The sequence below is a fragment of the Apodemus sylvaticus genome, chromosome 19 (genome assembly GCF_947179515.1).
Source record: "Apodemus sylvaticus chromosome 19, mApoSyl1.1, whole genome shotgun sequence".
Taxonomy (NCBI): domain Eukaryota; kingdom Metazoa; phylum Chordata; class Mammalia; order Rodentia; family Muridae; genus Apodemus; species Apodemus sylvaticus.
The window spans coordinates 43,916,724-43,933,577 of record NC_067490.1 but is presented as its reverse complement, the minus strand read 5'-3'; the positions used below and the strand labels follow the sequence as shown (position 1 = coordinate 43,933,577).

The 16,854-nt window shown below is 43.6% G+C and overlaps 2 protein-coding genes across 2 annotated transcripts in view; one reads left to right on the top strand and one right to left on the bottom strand.

Moving 5' to 3' along the window:
• Window positions 1-16,854, top strand: part of Cdc40 (cell division cycle 40) — a 53,514-nt gene that overhangs the window by 25,433 nt on the left and 11,227 nt on the right. The window contains exons 3-9 of the mRNA XM_052163542.1: window positions 713-842; window positions 7,838-7,921; window positions 9,329-9,468; window positions 11,184-11,280; window positions 12,821-12,960; window positions 13,642-13,716; window positions 15,595-15,640. Coding sequence (XP_052019502.1) covers window positions 713-842; window positions 7,838-7,921; window positions 9,329-9,468; window positions 11,184-11,280; window positions 12,821-12,960; window positions 13,642-13,716; window positions 15,595-15,640 — 712 coding nt within the window. The remainder of the gene's footprint in view (window positions 1-712; window positions 843-7,837; window positions 7,922-9,328; window positions 9,469-11,183; window positions 11,281-12,820; window positions 12,961-13,641; window positions 13,717-15,594; window positions 15,641-16,854) is intronic.
• Window positions 9,873-10,175, bottom strand: LOC127670048 (40S ribosomal protein S27-like; the record flags this gene model as incomplete). The annotated part of the gene is made up of 1 exon (XM_052164329.1): window positions 9,873-10,175. A coding segment is annotated over one exon (303 nt), but the record flags the coding sequence as incomplete, so codon positions are not given.

The window sequence follows — 16,854 nt, the reverse complement described above, 5'->3', positions numbered from 1 at the left end:
GTATGTGTGTGTGTGTTACTGTGTGTCTTTAATGTCCGCTTCAGTTGTTGCCAGTTAGCAGGCAGTTAGGGTGGCCTAAAGTGGTTGGACCCTCCTCTACTCCAGCTTCATTATTACCAGATTTTATTGTTGTCCCCCTCAGGTATCTATAAGACATTTAGATTTTAAGGCTGCTGCAGGCACAGCACCGTATGTAAAATACATGTAGCTTTAGTAAATATGTTTCTGTATAGAAATGAATATTGTTGATACTGAGGATGGTCTGCAGTGGTGGAGTGAGTGAAGTGTTCACTTCTTGTGAAGTAGATGTTCCTTTTCTAAGTAGAAGTAACCCCTGAAAGCTCTGGGTAGTCTCGCCATGAGCTGGGGGGGGGGGGGGGGCACCAAGGGCAGCACCTGGTGCTTCATGAGTGGGAGCCCCAAGTCGTGAGTCTATAGTAATTCTCGGTTATCCAGAGAAGTGCCTGCAAACAAGAGTTCCTGCAGTGTGAACGCGTAGCTCTTAAAATACAGATCCATGGTGGACGTTCCATGAGCTGCCGTCTTCTCCTGTCCCAGGGGCTGACAAACAGCGCTAACCAGCCTCTGCCTGATTACACTGAACCACGTGTGGCTGGCGTGATCCCAAATAGGTCAGTCAGCCCTGGTGGATTAGAGTTGAAAATACATTGTAATTTCAGTAACCTTCATCTCCTTCCTTATAACATTGCAGTTTGGACCAGAGAATCCCTTTCGAACCCAGCAAATGGCTGCCCCTAGAAATATGCTGTCCGGGTACGCCGAGCCAGCGCATATCAATGACTTCATGTTTGAACAGCAAAGAAGGACGTTTGCCACATACGGTAAGATGACAGAAACTGCGACAGTTGTCAGTTTGACTTCATTAATAGAGAGTAATGTACGCCATCACTGATTTCGCCTTCTGGCTTTTTGAATGTATTCATCCATCTTCAGAGAGCTCCGTACCTTCTCATGCTCACCTATCAATACCGAATGGGAAGTGATCGCGAATACCGAGCTTTTGTTTTAAATACTCTGTGATCTTCTCAGTACTGAAAATAATCTGTAGTCCTAAAACCATAATGTTCCTTGTTATCGTGCTTGGTAGTAAACATTTGTTACTAGATCTCCATCGCATGCAGATTATTATTAGTGAATTGTTGTTAATGAAAAAAAAATATATATATATACACATATATATATAATATGAAAAAATTACATTCATTATCTAATATACTACTAAACTTTGTTCTGTTTCTCAAATCTTACTTCTTAAATATTTTCTCTTAATTACCAAAGCATATTAGCCAGTACATTAGTAATGAGTTTATTGTGTGTGTGTGTGTGTGTATATATATATAGCTATATTCTCTCAGTGGTGATATTTTTAAGTTAACCAGAATGAAAAGTGGCTCTGGAAAGGATTTGTCCGATATTGTTAGGTTATGTATTACCATGACAAGTACCAGTCACGCTAAGATCTGCATACCAGCTAGAAATGTAGCCCCATTGACAGACTGCTGGCCCAGCGGTCACCGCTGTAGTATAACCTGGGTGATATGGTGATATATGCCTGAAATCACATATTCCAAAACTACAGGCCTGTAACTGAGAACTGCAGTTCAGGGTCATCCTCGGTACATAATCAGTTTAGGCCAACTTGGGCAACGTGAGCTCCTGTCTCAAAAGCAAACAACCAAAGAGACTGTGTACTACTAAAATAACCCTAAAAGATTTCATTGACATCTCTAGTACAGTAAAATGGTTACAAATTCACTCTGTACCCATTGCTTCTAGAAAGAATCCATTGTAAGCCTACAGTGATGTGTGACACATCAAAAACTAAGCTATAGAGACCCTGTCTTAAAAAAATAAAATAAAAACTTAAAAAAAGGAGTCGTTGAGTTTCGTCTCTCCTGGTTGGCCGCTGTGGGATAGGGCAAAGGATGGGGATGCGGCTCAGTTAAGAGCACTGGCTGCTCCTTCAGAGGACCTGAGTTCGATCCCCAGCACCCACCTGTGGGTCACAACCGTCTGTAACTCTAGTTCCAGGGGATCCAAAGCCCTCTTCTTGCTTCTGTGGTGTTAGCCACTCACATTGTGCGTAGACATGCATGTGGACAAAATATCCACACACAAAAACTGAAAACAAAAACTTAACTCATGAATTTATGTATGTATTCTAGCATATACTAAGACAGACTTAAAGTTTTTGTTTTCATAGATTTTAGAAAGAGCCCATATATAATAATTTAGATAGCCTAAGTCTTCTTAAAACAAAACAAGATTTAGTAATAATAATAATAAATTGTATTGACACCCACTTTTCAAATTACTTTATAGCAAGAACAAGTATTCACAGCCACTAAGTTTTTAGCTTGGGAATGGATTTATTTGAAAATCAAGAGCCTTTGTAGTATGTGCATGCCTTTAATCTCAGCTCTTGAGAAGGAGGCAAGTGGCTCCCTGTGAGTTCAAGGGCTGCCTGGCCTACCTCCTGAGTCCGGGACAGCGAGAGCTATGGAGACCCCGTCTCAATAAAAATAAATAAATAAATAAATAAAATATTTTAAAAAATAAAAATGAAAAGGGAGCCATTAAGTTTTGCCTTTCCTGGGAGACAGCCGTGGGCTGGGGGAAGGCTGTGCTGTTGGAGGGAGGAGGGTTAAGACATAGAAGCTAAGTGTGCAGCTAGAGTGTCTGAAGCAGCTTGCAGACTAAACAGCAGGTGTGTCCTGCCTGGCTTTAGGCAATAACTCCTAGGCTGTGTGCCTAGCCCACTTAATTTTTCACTCATATACAAAGAATGAATCTAGGTTTCACGTCACTGCCCCTCGTTTGGAGAGTGCTAGAGGGCGTACTTACTTACATCCTGTACCACTGTTGTCTGTGTGGGACAGGGCTAAGAAGATGGCACGTATATTCAGTTTACCTGAGCATCATGTCCTAGCTCTGAGGTATAGAACATACATCAGTCCTGCCATCTCAGTAAATGACCTGGGGAGGATTTAACTCCGTAGGGCATTTAGATTGTGTTGGAACCAACAGTGCAGAGTCCTGATTATCAGTGAAATTAGTCTCATTACTCAGACACCCATTTGCTTATAGCTTCTTGCTCGCGCTGTTGGTATTTCTCCTGTTGGGCTAGTCCCCGTGTATGTGTGGACTCTTCCTGTCTGCTTCTTGTTGTCCTGGCCTCTTTCGTTGCTGACCTGAGGAGGGCCTTCTCCTCATGCTGACCTGAGGAGGGCCTTCTCCTCATGCTGACCTGAGGAGGGCCTTCTCCTCATGCTGACCTGAGGAGGGCCTTCTCCTCATGCTGACCTGAGGAGGGCCTTCTCCTCATGCTGACCTGAGGAGGGCCTTCTCCTCATGCTGACCTGAGGAGGGCCTTCTCCTCATGCTGACCTGAGGAGCCTCTCCTACGGGCCCTTCCCATCTCTCAGCTCCCACCCAGGATTTTCCCTTCCCCAGTCTTTAGAGGGAAAGTAGAATTTTAAGTAAATGCTGTTAGTCTCATCGTACTGGTTGTTAACATGCATTTAACTTCAACATTAGGAACAACTAACATTTTTAAAAATTGAACTGTTAGGACAGTTTCTGTAAGAAATCCTTGAAATATTAGATCTCAAATTGGTTCCAGTTTTCAATATTAAAATTTTAATTTGTGTTTATATAGTAGGACGCCTTTTAGAATATAGCAGGGAATATTCCTATGCATAAGGCCTTACTCTTTATTATTGTTTTCTTAAATAAATTTCCAAGGTAGATAATAAACTATGTTTTTAAAGCTGTGGTACATTATTGAGTTGCTTTCTCAAAGAACTTGTGCAGTTTACTCCACCATGTGATGCATGGAAAGCTATGTATGAAAGTCATGCTTTTTCCAGGACCAATGGACTGTGTTTTCCTTTTTATATTATATCCAGATAGTAAGTCTCTATTTCATTTTGATTTTTCAAATTGAAAATGGACTACTAATGAGACTGAAGGTTTTTCTATATATTTGCAAGTAATTCTTTGTAGACTGTCTATAATAGTTTCTTTTGATTCACCTATAATAACACTAATTCTTTTATCATCGTGAGGGTAAAATGACAAGATTAATGTTATGGGCATTTCAATTATGGCTACCTAAAGGAAAAGAAGTTGATATTAACTCCACTGGAAGGGCAAAGAGGGAAATAAGCTTCAGGAAGGTGCATGAGCACATCTCTGTCAGCAGCGCAGGTGTGCTAAGTTCTGAGGTACGGACAAGAAAGCAGGCTGAACTGAGATCCCATCGTGTTGGGTCTCGATCTCGTTCTCTCCGGTGAGATATTTGTGGTAGGATGTGTCTCTGTCCTCTGCTCTCCCTCGTTTCTGAAAGGAAGAGAATGTGACTGACTCATGCCATGGGGAAAGGTGTGTGTGGGAGCGCTGATGCCTAAGTTCTTTTCCTTGGGACCAGGACTGGTCGGATGGGCAGGGGACTGGCGCTCACACAGAGCAAGGATGACCGGGACCCCCGGTTCCTCTGCATCACCGTGCAGTGCCAGTCATGTAAACAAAAATTTCATTTTCACTAACTTTGGATAGATTTTTATGCTCAAAGTGGAAGTTTGAAACTTAGACTATAGGTCTGAATTCTGCATAAGCCCCATTAGAAAAATTCAGGTACAGGGCTGGAGAAATGGCTCAGTTAAAGGGAAAGGCCACAAAATTCATGTGTAGCCCACTTGTGTATCAAACCTTACCAAATGCAAGTTTGGCGCACGTAAATGTGAGCCTCAGTGGCCCAAGGGAACCCAGGCAAAGAGCATCTACTCAGGTACATTCACGTTAGTTTTTCCCAAGTCCACTACCCAATAAATGCCTGGTAAAGTCAGTCCTCATAATAACCCAGCGTGCTCCCAGAAGAGAGCCACATCAGCCGTTCCTGTGGCTCACAGTCTTTTTCTATATCAAAGATTACCAAAAAAGTCCTATATCGAAGCTCAAGTAAATTAATATACAAACACTGTAGTTCTTAAATGACCTTGTGGGCTGGGAAGCTCCTTTTCCATTGTGGGTTTTCAATGGCGTTTATTCTTTTCCGTTGGTAGTCATTCTTGAAATGATGGTAACACTAATGTTATCGTTATACCCTAACAACCTAAAGTAACTTGGATATTTGAGCCTGCAGTTTCAGAGATTCTGACATCAGGTGCCGAGGGCTTTGGCAGAGGAACAATAGATTGCTTTAGGACTCGTGGAATGTAGCTCACGGGTGACCACAGCCACATGGGTGGCCTCGATGTGGCACGGCCCTGAGGACCAGGTGTCCTGAGGACTTCATGCTGCTGTGGGTTCTGCTTGCTGCCCTCACGTTCCACTTAATCTAAGAATTGTGTGAAATCTCTAAGGGGCTCCCAGTCCCTCACTGGGCAGCATCTCTGGCACCCACAGTGCTAATGCTTGATCTCTTGCAGGCACTGCTGCTGGAGATTAATGATTCAATCACTACCCTAGAGAAGAACTCAGAGACGTAGATTGTCAGCCGTGACCAGCAGCCTTGTCAGTGAAGCTAGGCTGAGATGTTTGTACCGCTGGCTCTGATGTACAGAAATCCTAGTGAACAATATGAAGTTCAGAAGTGCGCACTCTGAGGAGTACGCCAGCCTCAGGGAACAAGGACTGGCTGCTGTGACTCTCACTAAGGTGGACTAGTGAGGATTGGTTTCTTATACCTATTTTTGCCCTTAGCTTCCAGATCGATTTTTTACAAATTGCTGATGAGTAGATATGCATTTTGAGGATTTAAGGTAGATATGATTGGTTTTTATATAGAAGTTTAGAATTGTGATTCTTTTAAGATTCTTACAAGATTACCTTTAAAGATAAATAGTAAGATAATCACTTCTTTCTTTGTGACCAGTAAGAGAAACTAGCTGAGAAAACCACCCTGCTTGCTTACACATTGCTAATCTATAACCAGTTGCTTGGTTCTGTCTGTACGTGGTTTTTTGAGAATATTTTGTTTTCTTTACCTGCACTGTGTAATGTTATTTCTTGTACAAGTATTGGAAAGCATATTTCTTTCATAATTATTTACTAGAAGAAATTAACATGTAATCACACTGTAATTGTATACTGCTTGAAAGATGTTGCTAGGATATATAAGCTATGGAAGGAAGGATAAAATATGGTATGGTATGGCGTGGTATGGTATGGCGTGGTATGGTCACGCGTGCTATGGCACGGCTGGATTGTCCCTCATCTGTCAGCTGTGTGTGCGTGTGAAGTTTGTGCAAAAGGAGGTTGGACCATTGTTCTTTCCATCCACTACTGGTATGTACTTGTGTGTGTGTGTGTGTGTGTGTGTGTGTGTGTAGTACATGGAACCTGCTTGCTGGAGCTTCGCTCTAACCATCCTATGTGTGAATATGTACATGTCTGTCTGTAGGTTTATAGACATATATATGTATATGTATGTGTGTGTGTGTGTGTGTATGCATATAGATTGGTGTGTATGAAGTTATTGGACTCTGTCTTTCATTTTATCCGTTCAGTGTGTGTGTATGTATATGTGTATGTACACATATGTGAATTTTCTCTCTTCTCTTTCTGTCTGGCCTCAAGGAGTTAAAAGAGTTCATAGTATTTCCGCTGGCTACAGAGAGTGCCAGCCCCAGTAAATTAAGCTTTGTTCCCTCAGAAAAAAGTCTGCTGAGTAGCTTCTCTAGTTGCTGGCTGCCTTTGGCAGCAGCTCCTGAAGGGATCCGAATCCACCCCGGTCAGCACCCCAGCAGCTAGCTGCCTACCTGGGTGCTCTGCCACACTGGTGCCAAAGCCAGAGTCATCAGCAATCAAGATCTCTCCTCTGGCTAAGAACATTTTAAAGGTAGAAAAAAGAGAAAACTATATGCAAATGAGCTAATATCCAGATGGTTGGCTCTATTCTGGTATTGTAAGGATGATTTGATTTGAACTCCTACATTCTTGGCCTGTTTTAAAGATATACCTCATACCAAATCCTTTTGTTTCTCCAAAGAAATTCATTTCGATCTTCAACTGCAAAAAATAAAAATAAATGTTAAATCTGTCCTCCAGTACGTGCCCTGTAAGGAGTGCAGTAGTGGTCTTCATGGTAGTGGGCGTGGGCCTGTAAGGCACAAGGTTGATGATATGGATGGCTTTTGTGAATGTGCTGCTTTGTTGTGAAGACTCATTTATCAAAGCTTTATTGTAATAGCATACTCACTTGTAAAATCTGAGTGTGCATACTCTTTGTTTCCCTTGATTCTCTCTGGCCAATGAAGACCACAAATACATGCAACTATGCACCATGTGATTGCTGAAGGATAGATTCATATGCAGCAGCGAGCCTTCCTTCTGTTACTACAGAAACATAGGGGATCTGCCTTACTGGGGATACCCCCATATAATAGCTGTATCTTATATATAATTTATTAACTCAATTCCTTTTTTAGTTTAATGATTAACTGTAACATCCATTAACAAGAAGGACGAGGAAAATAGCCCCCTAGCGTTCTGATCATATGACATACCTATATTTTTGAGCTCTGAGATCATTTGAAATTGACCTTTGAATTCACAGCTAGAAAGACTCTCAGTGCTGCAGTGGCTGTTTGTGAGATTCATCCTAGAAATACTCTTTCTCCTCTCAGGTCTTTCCTGGTCCCGCCTGACATGCGGGTTAAGTGTTGTAAATGAAAACGGAACCCGGAAAGGAAGGCCTAATCCTTAGAGACACTGTTTTGTTGTCTGGAGCGGAAAAGATGAAATGGGTGTTTGCGGGTAGTAATAGGACGAGCTGTAAAGGTTGGATCAGTCATTTGTACCCTTTTGCTTTCAGGCTATGCGCTGGACCCTTCGTTAGATAATCATCAGGTGTCTGCTAAATATATTGGCTCTGTGGAAGAAGCGGAGAAGAATCAAGGTAATGAACTGGAGGAGGCAGTCAGAGGGCCTGGCAGGCGTCAGTCGGTGGAAGAGCTAGCATGGTTTAGCTCCTGGGATTTTTTAAGGTGAACAAATGGAGCAATATAGGCTGGAAGGGTAGAGGTTAGAACAGCTGCTGTTTACAGCTCCCCTGTGCCGCTCATCAGGCTGGCCGAAATTTTGAATATTCGCACCACACCGACCTCTATAGATTGTTCTCTTACAATTAATGTATGGGTAAATTTGATGGTTGGGCTTTCTTTACAGAGAAATTCTGTACTAGGTGTCTGTTAAAATAATTTTGACAAATTGCTGTAATAGCAGAATTTTAATGTCGTTCAGAGCATACTTATGTTCATATTCACTTAGTAATTAAAATGAGACAAACCATCATAGCCTAAATGTCATCTTTGTTCAAGTCTCATCAGAATATGTGTTTATAAAATGCTACTAAGATAAAATGTGATAGTTGTACAAGGATAACCTTTATTATGAAACTATCCTACGAGTATGCGTGAAGTAGTATTGAAATGGGATTGTATTTGCTCGTTGTAACCTAGAGCCCATGAGCACTGCCTTGAGTTTATGTAAGTGGGTTTTTCTCTTTCCATTGCACTCCCTTTCTTTCACTCGTAGCTTGCGATTATGATGTTCAATAGCAGGTGAAAACCGTATGCAGCCTTCACCTACTAATGAAATCAAAATCAAGCCATCAGTGCTCTGTCCGCTCTTTTTAAAGCTGATGACACTGGGGGCCAGGTTCAGATTGACTTATGGAAGTGATATCAGATCAGAGTCTGAAACCCTGTCCAATCTGTTTTGTTGTCTACACATGAAGGAAGAATAAATTAGTGAGCGTATGATGTTCTCTAATCCCATTTTTTAATAACAAATTAGTTTATTTTGTTTTCAGAGTTGCTGAAATCTTGCTAGGCCTGGTAATACATGCCTATAGTCCCAGCTAAGGCTATCCTAGGCTACATGAGACCATGTCTCTGCCAACAAAGCAAGAAGTCCACCAATACTAGCTTTTGATTCATTAAGAAGGTGCCTGGACTGAGCAGCTCCTCCATGCCCTGCAGCTGCCCTGCTTCTGTCATGAGTCTTTAAGAGACCTAGACTAACAAACTGGTGACACCGTTCTTCCTGGGTTTCCTGCCAAGCCGCAGCTGGTCTCCCCCTTCTTAAGCTAATAAGAATAACTTTACTACTACTACTACTACTACTACTACTACTACTACTACTACTACTACTACTAGAAGAAGTTTCTTTTTGTCAGCTCGCGTGGGTCTGTGTGGCAGAGTTAGGCATTGGGTCTGATTGCTTAGATCTACTGTAACCATATAAGATCATATTCTAGAGAGAATCAGGCTGTTCACTCCGTTTATGTTTGTGGCTAATGCAGGCTTAACTGTATTTGAAACTGGTCAGAAGAAAACAGAAAAGAGGAAAAAGTTCAAAGAAAACGATGCATCTAATATTGATGGTTTCTTGGGACCGTGGGCAAAATACGTGGACGAAAAAGATGTGGCCAAGCCTTCAGAAGTAAGCTTTGATGTTTTCCTTGTCCGTTCCAATGTGTGTGTCTCTACCAGTCATGTCTGTGTTGATAAATGTGAGATTTCCCCTGAGAACCCATGACTCATCAGAATTTCTCAGCCTTAGCTGAGAAAATATAGTAAAACTTCTTTGCTTTTCTTTGCAATATTTGAATTTGCCTTTTTTTTTTTTTTTTTTTTTTGTCATATTGTCCCCTATGCTCTTTTGACTTATGTAGAATATAGAACCATTTTTTAATATGGTCACTGTTACTTTCGCTCAGAGGTTCCCCTGCCTGCTCTTCCCACCCCTGACCTAGTTACTAGAGTCAGCCTTGCTCTCACTCTGGGATTGGTAGTGACTTTATTAACTAATTTACTTTTTTTTTTTTTTTTTAATCCAAAATGTGTTTATTGGGAAGGTTCCCAGTCATCTTGAATCAGGCAGGGGCTGCAGTGCCGCTTCCTCCTGAGGGAGCATCCTTCTGTCAGCCTTGCTTTTCCACTGTAGGCTGACAGGACAGTGGAGCAGCCAGCACACAAGATGACTGTTTGTGCATGGCTAAAGACCGTGATGACTTTATAGCAGCCTGGGCATTTCACATCCACAAAGTAGGAACTAGGGCTCTGCACCAGGCGCTTCTCCTTGTGTTTCCTCTTCTCTTCTGGGGAGGGAAGAAGGAGATCCTTTGCGAGAGGCGTGTTCTCGTAGGAAGGTCGTCACCACCGGAAAGCACTAATTTACTTTTTTTTTTTTTTCCTGAGACCGGGGTTTCTCTGTATAGCCCTGGCTGTTCCGGAACTCACTCTGTAGACCAGGCTGGCCTTGAACTTAGAAATCCGACTGCCTCTGCCTCTGCCTCCCAGAGTGCTGGGATTACAGGCGTGTGTCACCACCGCCCGGCTAATTTACTTTTAAAATCTTAAGCTTTATCTATATTATTTTTAAAAAGACCCTTGTGAAGTTTATAAAATGAAACTTCAGAATTCTTGCCCACCTCTGTAACCCACTGTCCCTGAGACCTAGGGATTGTTTTAGGTTCTGAAGCACAGTGACAGACAAGATCAGGACAACTCTGTCCTTCAGAAGGTGGTGTTCCAGCTGTTCCTACATCTGCTGTCTTCCTTTAGCTATCATACCTGGACTTGTTTATTATAAATATGAATTTGCTGTTTCCCTGTCTTATCTTCCCAGATCTCCCCAAAAAAATTGGTCTCAAATCCATAATTACTGCTTGTTTCGTTGTCTTAACGATGTAGAAGCAACTCAGTGAAAACAGGACTGTGCTCTAAACTCAGCGTCTCTGATACCTGATTTTCTGATAGCTTGTCATTCACATGATTAGCACAACATGATAAATTTATTTCTAGGCATTCCAGGGGTGGGGGGAAGAGAGAGAGAGAGAGAGAGAGAGAGAGAGAGAGAGAGAGAGAGAGAGAGAGAGAGAGAGAGAGAGAGAGAGAGAGAGAGAGAAAGAGACGAGACAGAGAGAGACAGACTGAGAGAGAGAGTTAATTTAGTTTAAAAATATTGTGGAGCATGTGTTTTCTGTCATCTCGTGATCTGTTTAGGAGGTGCTCTGTCTCTGGTTGTGGCAGAGTTGCCATTGCTGTCCTAGGAGGCATGTTTGTGAACCTCATTACAAAGGGTATACGCCAGTAGTGGTGGGCATGATGAGAGTTCAGGCTCTCATTTTAAAGTTCACTGCTTGCTTTTTTTAGGAAGAACAAAAGGAATTGGATGAGATCACGGCAAAGAGGCAGAAAAAAGGCAAACAGGAAGAAGAGAAACCTGGGGAGGAGAAGACGATCCTGCATGGTAGTGCGGTTTTCAAACGTCTTTATTTTCATGAAAATCTGTTGTTTTTTCTCGCTCCGTATAATAGCAGTTGCTTACACTATTGGCCACTGTTATGTAAGCATTATATTACGAACAATTTGCACTAAAGAAATCACCGTAGACCTGTTTATACTACTAAAGGGAAAATGTAGCATGATCAATGACAAGCACAGAAATTTCCGTTTAAGTATCAGTGGATTTTTCAAGATGAGTAAAGAAACTTGAGTGATCCGTAAGTTCTTTCCTAAAACAAAGTAGATTCCTTAGGCGGTCAGTTACTTAACTTCACTTTCAATTTCAATCCAAGCCAGATACTCACGGGTCGTCATCCAGTACATTCACTTTTAAAGAAAAAACTGTTTCCATATGAACTGACTACTAGACTTACAGATGGGCTGTAATGTCATGTTCACTGAGAGTTGTTACAGTTAAGAAATTATGTGCCGGTGACCAGAGGCCTAATGGTTCAGTGCGGGCACGGAGTGTTGACACATCAAGTCCTGACGCTTCAGGAGACCAAACAGTGTCACAAACTTCAGTTTTATTTCCAAGGCTTCTGGCTAGTGCTGTGGTGCTCAGCTCTAGAAGCAGAAACTGGAAAGACGGAACTGCGTGTCCACACTGATGAGATTGATGTTACTGATTTTTACATAATCTCTGTTCAGTAGTTGATACTGCGGGAGGTAGAGAGCAGTTTAATGTTTTTCAGACTTGGTCAGTATTTTGATTTTACCTCACTTCTGAGAACATCACTTTGCATGAACACCTAGTACAAAATGGCAGCACAATACTTAAGGCCATTTCTGTCCTAATCCCAAGCCAGAACTCATTTAGTAATTTTTAGTGAAACTCACACCAACCACTCAAATAGCAGCTTTTAAAACCAAACAAACACAATCCAAAAGTGTACCGCCTCCATGTGCACATGCTAAGGAATTCGGCAGGCAGATTGTAGGTCTTTGTTTTCCAAAATGAAGTCATTGTGTGTCCGGAACAACACACAGCTTTGCACGGCACCAGCACTGCAGCGTGCATGTCTGAGTGGGCTTCTGTAAGCAGGGTTGATGCTCGTGTGACGCCACCCGCGTAGAGCTTGCCGTGAAAACAAGGACAGGCAGAAAGTGGGAAGGTGGAGAAAGGAACGCCCACGCCTACCTTGGTTGTCTCCTTTCTTGGCCTGTTTCACCTCAGATTCTAGATCAGAGACTCGAGAGACCTAAAGATTATCTTTTCTCACTCATAATTGTACTGCAGTGAAGTCTTTGTCACTAGAGTGTGTGGCCGACTGAGAGCACCATAGGTCTTGTTTAAGGTCTCTTACCTCTTGGGTATTTGGAAATTGTCAACTACTGCCTTGCTGTGTAGTGATGGCGAGAACGTCACATTGAGCCTCATCAGCGTGCTAGCACCCAAGGCTCTGTGGACAGTAGATCTGGGAATTTGTCCCTATTTTAGGAATACAGATTCCATGACTGTGATTTATGTTTATTTATGGCTTTCTTTCAACATTTTGTTTTAGTTAAAGAAATGTATGACTATCAAGGCCGGTCCTACCTTCACATACCTCAGGATGTTGGCGTTAATCTACGGTCAACTGTGCCGCCTGAAAAATGTTACCTTCCCAAAAAACAAATCCATGTGTGGTCTGGACACACAAAGGTAAGGCAGTTGACTGTTGTCATTATACAGCCCGGAGAGAAGCCATGCAAAGCACAGGGTGGGCAGGCAGTGGGAGGGAGCAGCAGATTCAAGGTAGATGTGAGGCGGCTTTGGAGGGTCCAGTCTTCAAGGCCACCCAGGCTGGCCAGGATGTGAGCTTTTTGGGTCAGTGTCCATCCCCCACCCTGTCGATTGTCCCTTTCCCCAAAAGTTCCTGCTGCCGTCTGCCGTCTGCCGTCTGTTCCACAGTGGACAGTGGGCAGATGGTACTGAGTCTGCTGCCTTTGGCTCCTGGGTTATTACATGCCAGAGAGTAGCTGTTCCTTGCTGTCAAATCCAAGGTAAAGTTTAAAATAATTCAGAGTGAGATATTTGCAAATGTTAGGGGCTGATATTCTTTGTTATCTGCCCTGTTCCAGCTGTTAATTTCCAGATCTTTGCCAAGAACAGGGGACTACAGAAAGGGAAAGAAATGGGGCATGGAGCCGTTTGACCTGCTTAGCATGAGGAAGTGAAAATCTGAGGCCTTGACTAGGTTAGCATCGAGATAAGGCCTCGTACAACACTGATGAAGGCTAGTCTAGACCATGACGGTCAGAATAAAGAAAAATAGCAAGTTGGGTTGCTTGCGCCCTGCCGCCTCCTGAGAGCTTCGGTTTGACAATGTGCCGCCTTTTTTAGGGTGTCAGTGCTGTCAGGCTCTTCCCTCTGTCTGGACATTTGTTGCTGTCCTGCTCCATGGACTGTAAAATTAAGGTGAGTTTTCCTTCACCCTGAGAATGCTGCAGAGCCAGTACTTTGGTTAAGTCTGTGTGATGAATCACAAATAAGTTTGTGGTTGTTAGGCAATTAGAAGCTAATTATTTTCTGTTAAGCCCTATGGATGTAGCTATTTATGGACTCCTTCCAAACTTGTAGATGCCGACATGGCTCTGTGGTCCAGTTGGCTAGAGTCTTTTTAAAGCTCAGACAACTGATTAGGGTGTAATCCAATCCCTTTGGCATGGGCACATAAATATTGAATCAGGAATAATGCATTTTTTATGGAGGTTATGGCTATGCACCTGAGTGTGTGTGTTCCTCAGACTGGCTGAGGATGAAGAGCCGTCTGATGGAAACCCTACTTCTAGAGAGTAGACAGTAAAGTTTCTTTTTTCGTTCCCTTTGAACACTGGGACACCAACCAGCGGTGCCCCCAGCCATCTCTGCTCTTGGTGGTCTCCGGAAGGGAGCGCCATCCGAGCCTTCCTCCCGGCCGTAGTGCGGCAGGCGAAGCCAGTTAGCTGTTGCTCTTGTCAACCCGATATGAACAGAGCGTCTTTGAAACCTTAGGTTTTAAAGAATAGTTGGTATCTTTGTCTCTTCTGCGTCAAGATCATTGTGGTGGTTGAATAAATACCAACCCTATAGTATTCTTGTGGCTTGGAGAGTCAGATCGTTACGGCTTTATCCTTTTAAAATATTGATGAGTACTATCAGTGTGTAAAGCTATTGCTTTTAATGGAGCAACTATTCGGGCATCTGTGATAGGAATAGTTTGTCTCTGATTAAAACGGTTCCTCAGAAAATCTCTAATTTTCTTAAGTTTCACTTTATCCATTGAGATTACAATCTTCCCTTGGATAAAGAACAAAACATAAAGTTGAGTATAGCTGACATCTGTAGACACCAACTTGGAAACTGTTACGTGCAGAGGGAAATTCGGACTGTTCCTGGGATGATCATTGCTTCTTGATGTCAGTAACCGTAAGACAGGCAGGCACGGGGCAAGGTCTAACCTTAGAGGGACCCTGCCGACAGGACGGCCAAGGAAGAGGAGTGGGGCAGGGAGAGGAGAGTCTGCTGAGGAGAATGAGGAGGTCCAGTCAGCACAGCGTGTGCTGGAAGCGCAGTAGCTCTGTGCTTGTCAGAGCATAGAACATAAGAGGAAAAGGATAACTGCGGTCCCGAGCAAGGGAGCAGGTCCCAGCGGGCCTCGCCCGGTGTGGGCAGGACTGAGGCTTCTGTCTGGCCGCACTGTCAGGATGAATGGGAGGGAGACAAGCGGGACGTAGCTTTGAAACCTTTGTATTTATCTGCTTTAGATATGGTTAGAATCGTGAGCCCATAGATGTTATTAGTTTCATAGAGATTCTATGCGTGTTACCCAGAAAATATTTTTAAAGATACTTTTCAGTGTTAAAGTGGTACATCACAGTGGTGCTAATAACATTTAAATTACTTTAAAAATTAGTTTGTTACAAAAGTAAAAAACTGATCCTTATAGAAAAATACATAAAATATAGAGGGGTAAAAGGTAAGAAAATGAAAGTCCTCAGGAAAACTGCATGTGTAGCTAACTTGTCTGATGTTTTGATGTAAAAACCTGCTCCATTGTAAAGAATGTGCTTGTCCATACTTTGTCCCAGCTGTAAGACAGACTGGCAAACCAGGCAGCATCGAGCAGTTGAGTCACTGCGCCCACAGAGGTGGCACACAGCTAGCCAGCGACTTTGATGAAAGCTTGTATTAAGCTTGCCGTCCCCGGGGCTAGAGCTGTGCTGGGGGCAGAGCGCACTCTTGGTGTACATGAGGTCCACTTTCTAATGCCGTAAAGAAAACATTAATATTTTCATGTGTTTTTATTCTCTCCAGCTATGGGAAGTTTATGGAGACCGGCGCTGTCTGAGAACATTTATTGGTAATATTTCTTTTTCTCACTGCCTATAAATCTGTTTAGGAATGCTTTCGCAAGAAAAATAGCATCATCAGCAGTAATTTTACTGCGCTGATGTAAAGGAAAGTGCACAGGCCGTGAGCTGAGCTGTGAAGGAGTAAATCTCTCTTGGTAGGCGGGGAGGGCAGGAGGGTGGTGGAAGCCACGAGAAACCGCCAGGCTAGGGACCGCCAGGCTAGAGAGCACAGCGCCAGGGACCACCGTGCAGTCACGATCTGCCAGGCGATAGGGGAGGGACAAGTTGGTTAAAAATAGAAGGGAGCCAGAGCATGGAGAGCAGGCGTGCTGCTGGTGAGAGAGGCTTCGACCTGTGATGGCACTGAGGAGCCATTTTTAACAGTCCTTACTAGAAAGGGCTGGGATCGGAAGAGTACAGAGATATTGTGGCAGTCTGGAACACACTGTGATAGGCAAGCCCAGAAAGGAAAAAAAAAACCCACACAGTTATTAGTCTCTGTTGAAATGGTGAGAAGAGAACATGTAATGAGATTCAGTCCCCGGATGTGAGTGATGCAGGGCAGCCACCCTCCGCGACTCCCGGGTGGCCGGGCGGCCAGGCGGCCACCTTTAGACAGGACGGGGACCTGAGGTGGGACTTGTTGATTCTGAGCGGCTAGTGAAGCCGTCCACTGAGCAGGGGCCAGAGGCGAAGCTTTCAGGACCTGGAAGCTGACGCGTGAGAAACGTGGTTGAGACGTGGACCAAGGAGGGACAGGCAGGCTGTGTGCGAGTGGCCTTTCCGCGAAGGCTGCCTCTGTCCTTGTTGCTTCTTGTTCTTTCCAGATTTAACCGTACCACAGTGAAGGGCTGTGGATCACAGGGGCTCTGTTTTTAGATTAAAGTGGGAATCTGTCCTCTCCCGCTGTGCTATCCCTGTGTGGGTACTCAGTGCGAACAGATACCAAGATACCACACCAGCACACAAGACTTCTAGGAAAACTGTCACCTGTCCGTAGGGGAATAATACGACCCTCAGATGCGGTGGATTTGATCTCCATCGGCCTCACCTGTACTGCCAGAACAGTCTTCAGGCGGGGGAGGGGGGAGGCAGGGGGGGCGGTGCTGGAGTCCTCTCTGAATCGATGCTCTGCAGGGGGTGGTGTGGGGGCTCCTAGTCGCTGTGCTTGTTACCATGGAGTGCTGCACTGGGGATGGCTCCAGGAGACAGCCATAGCTGA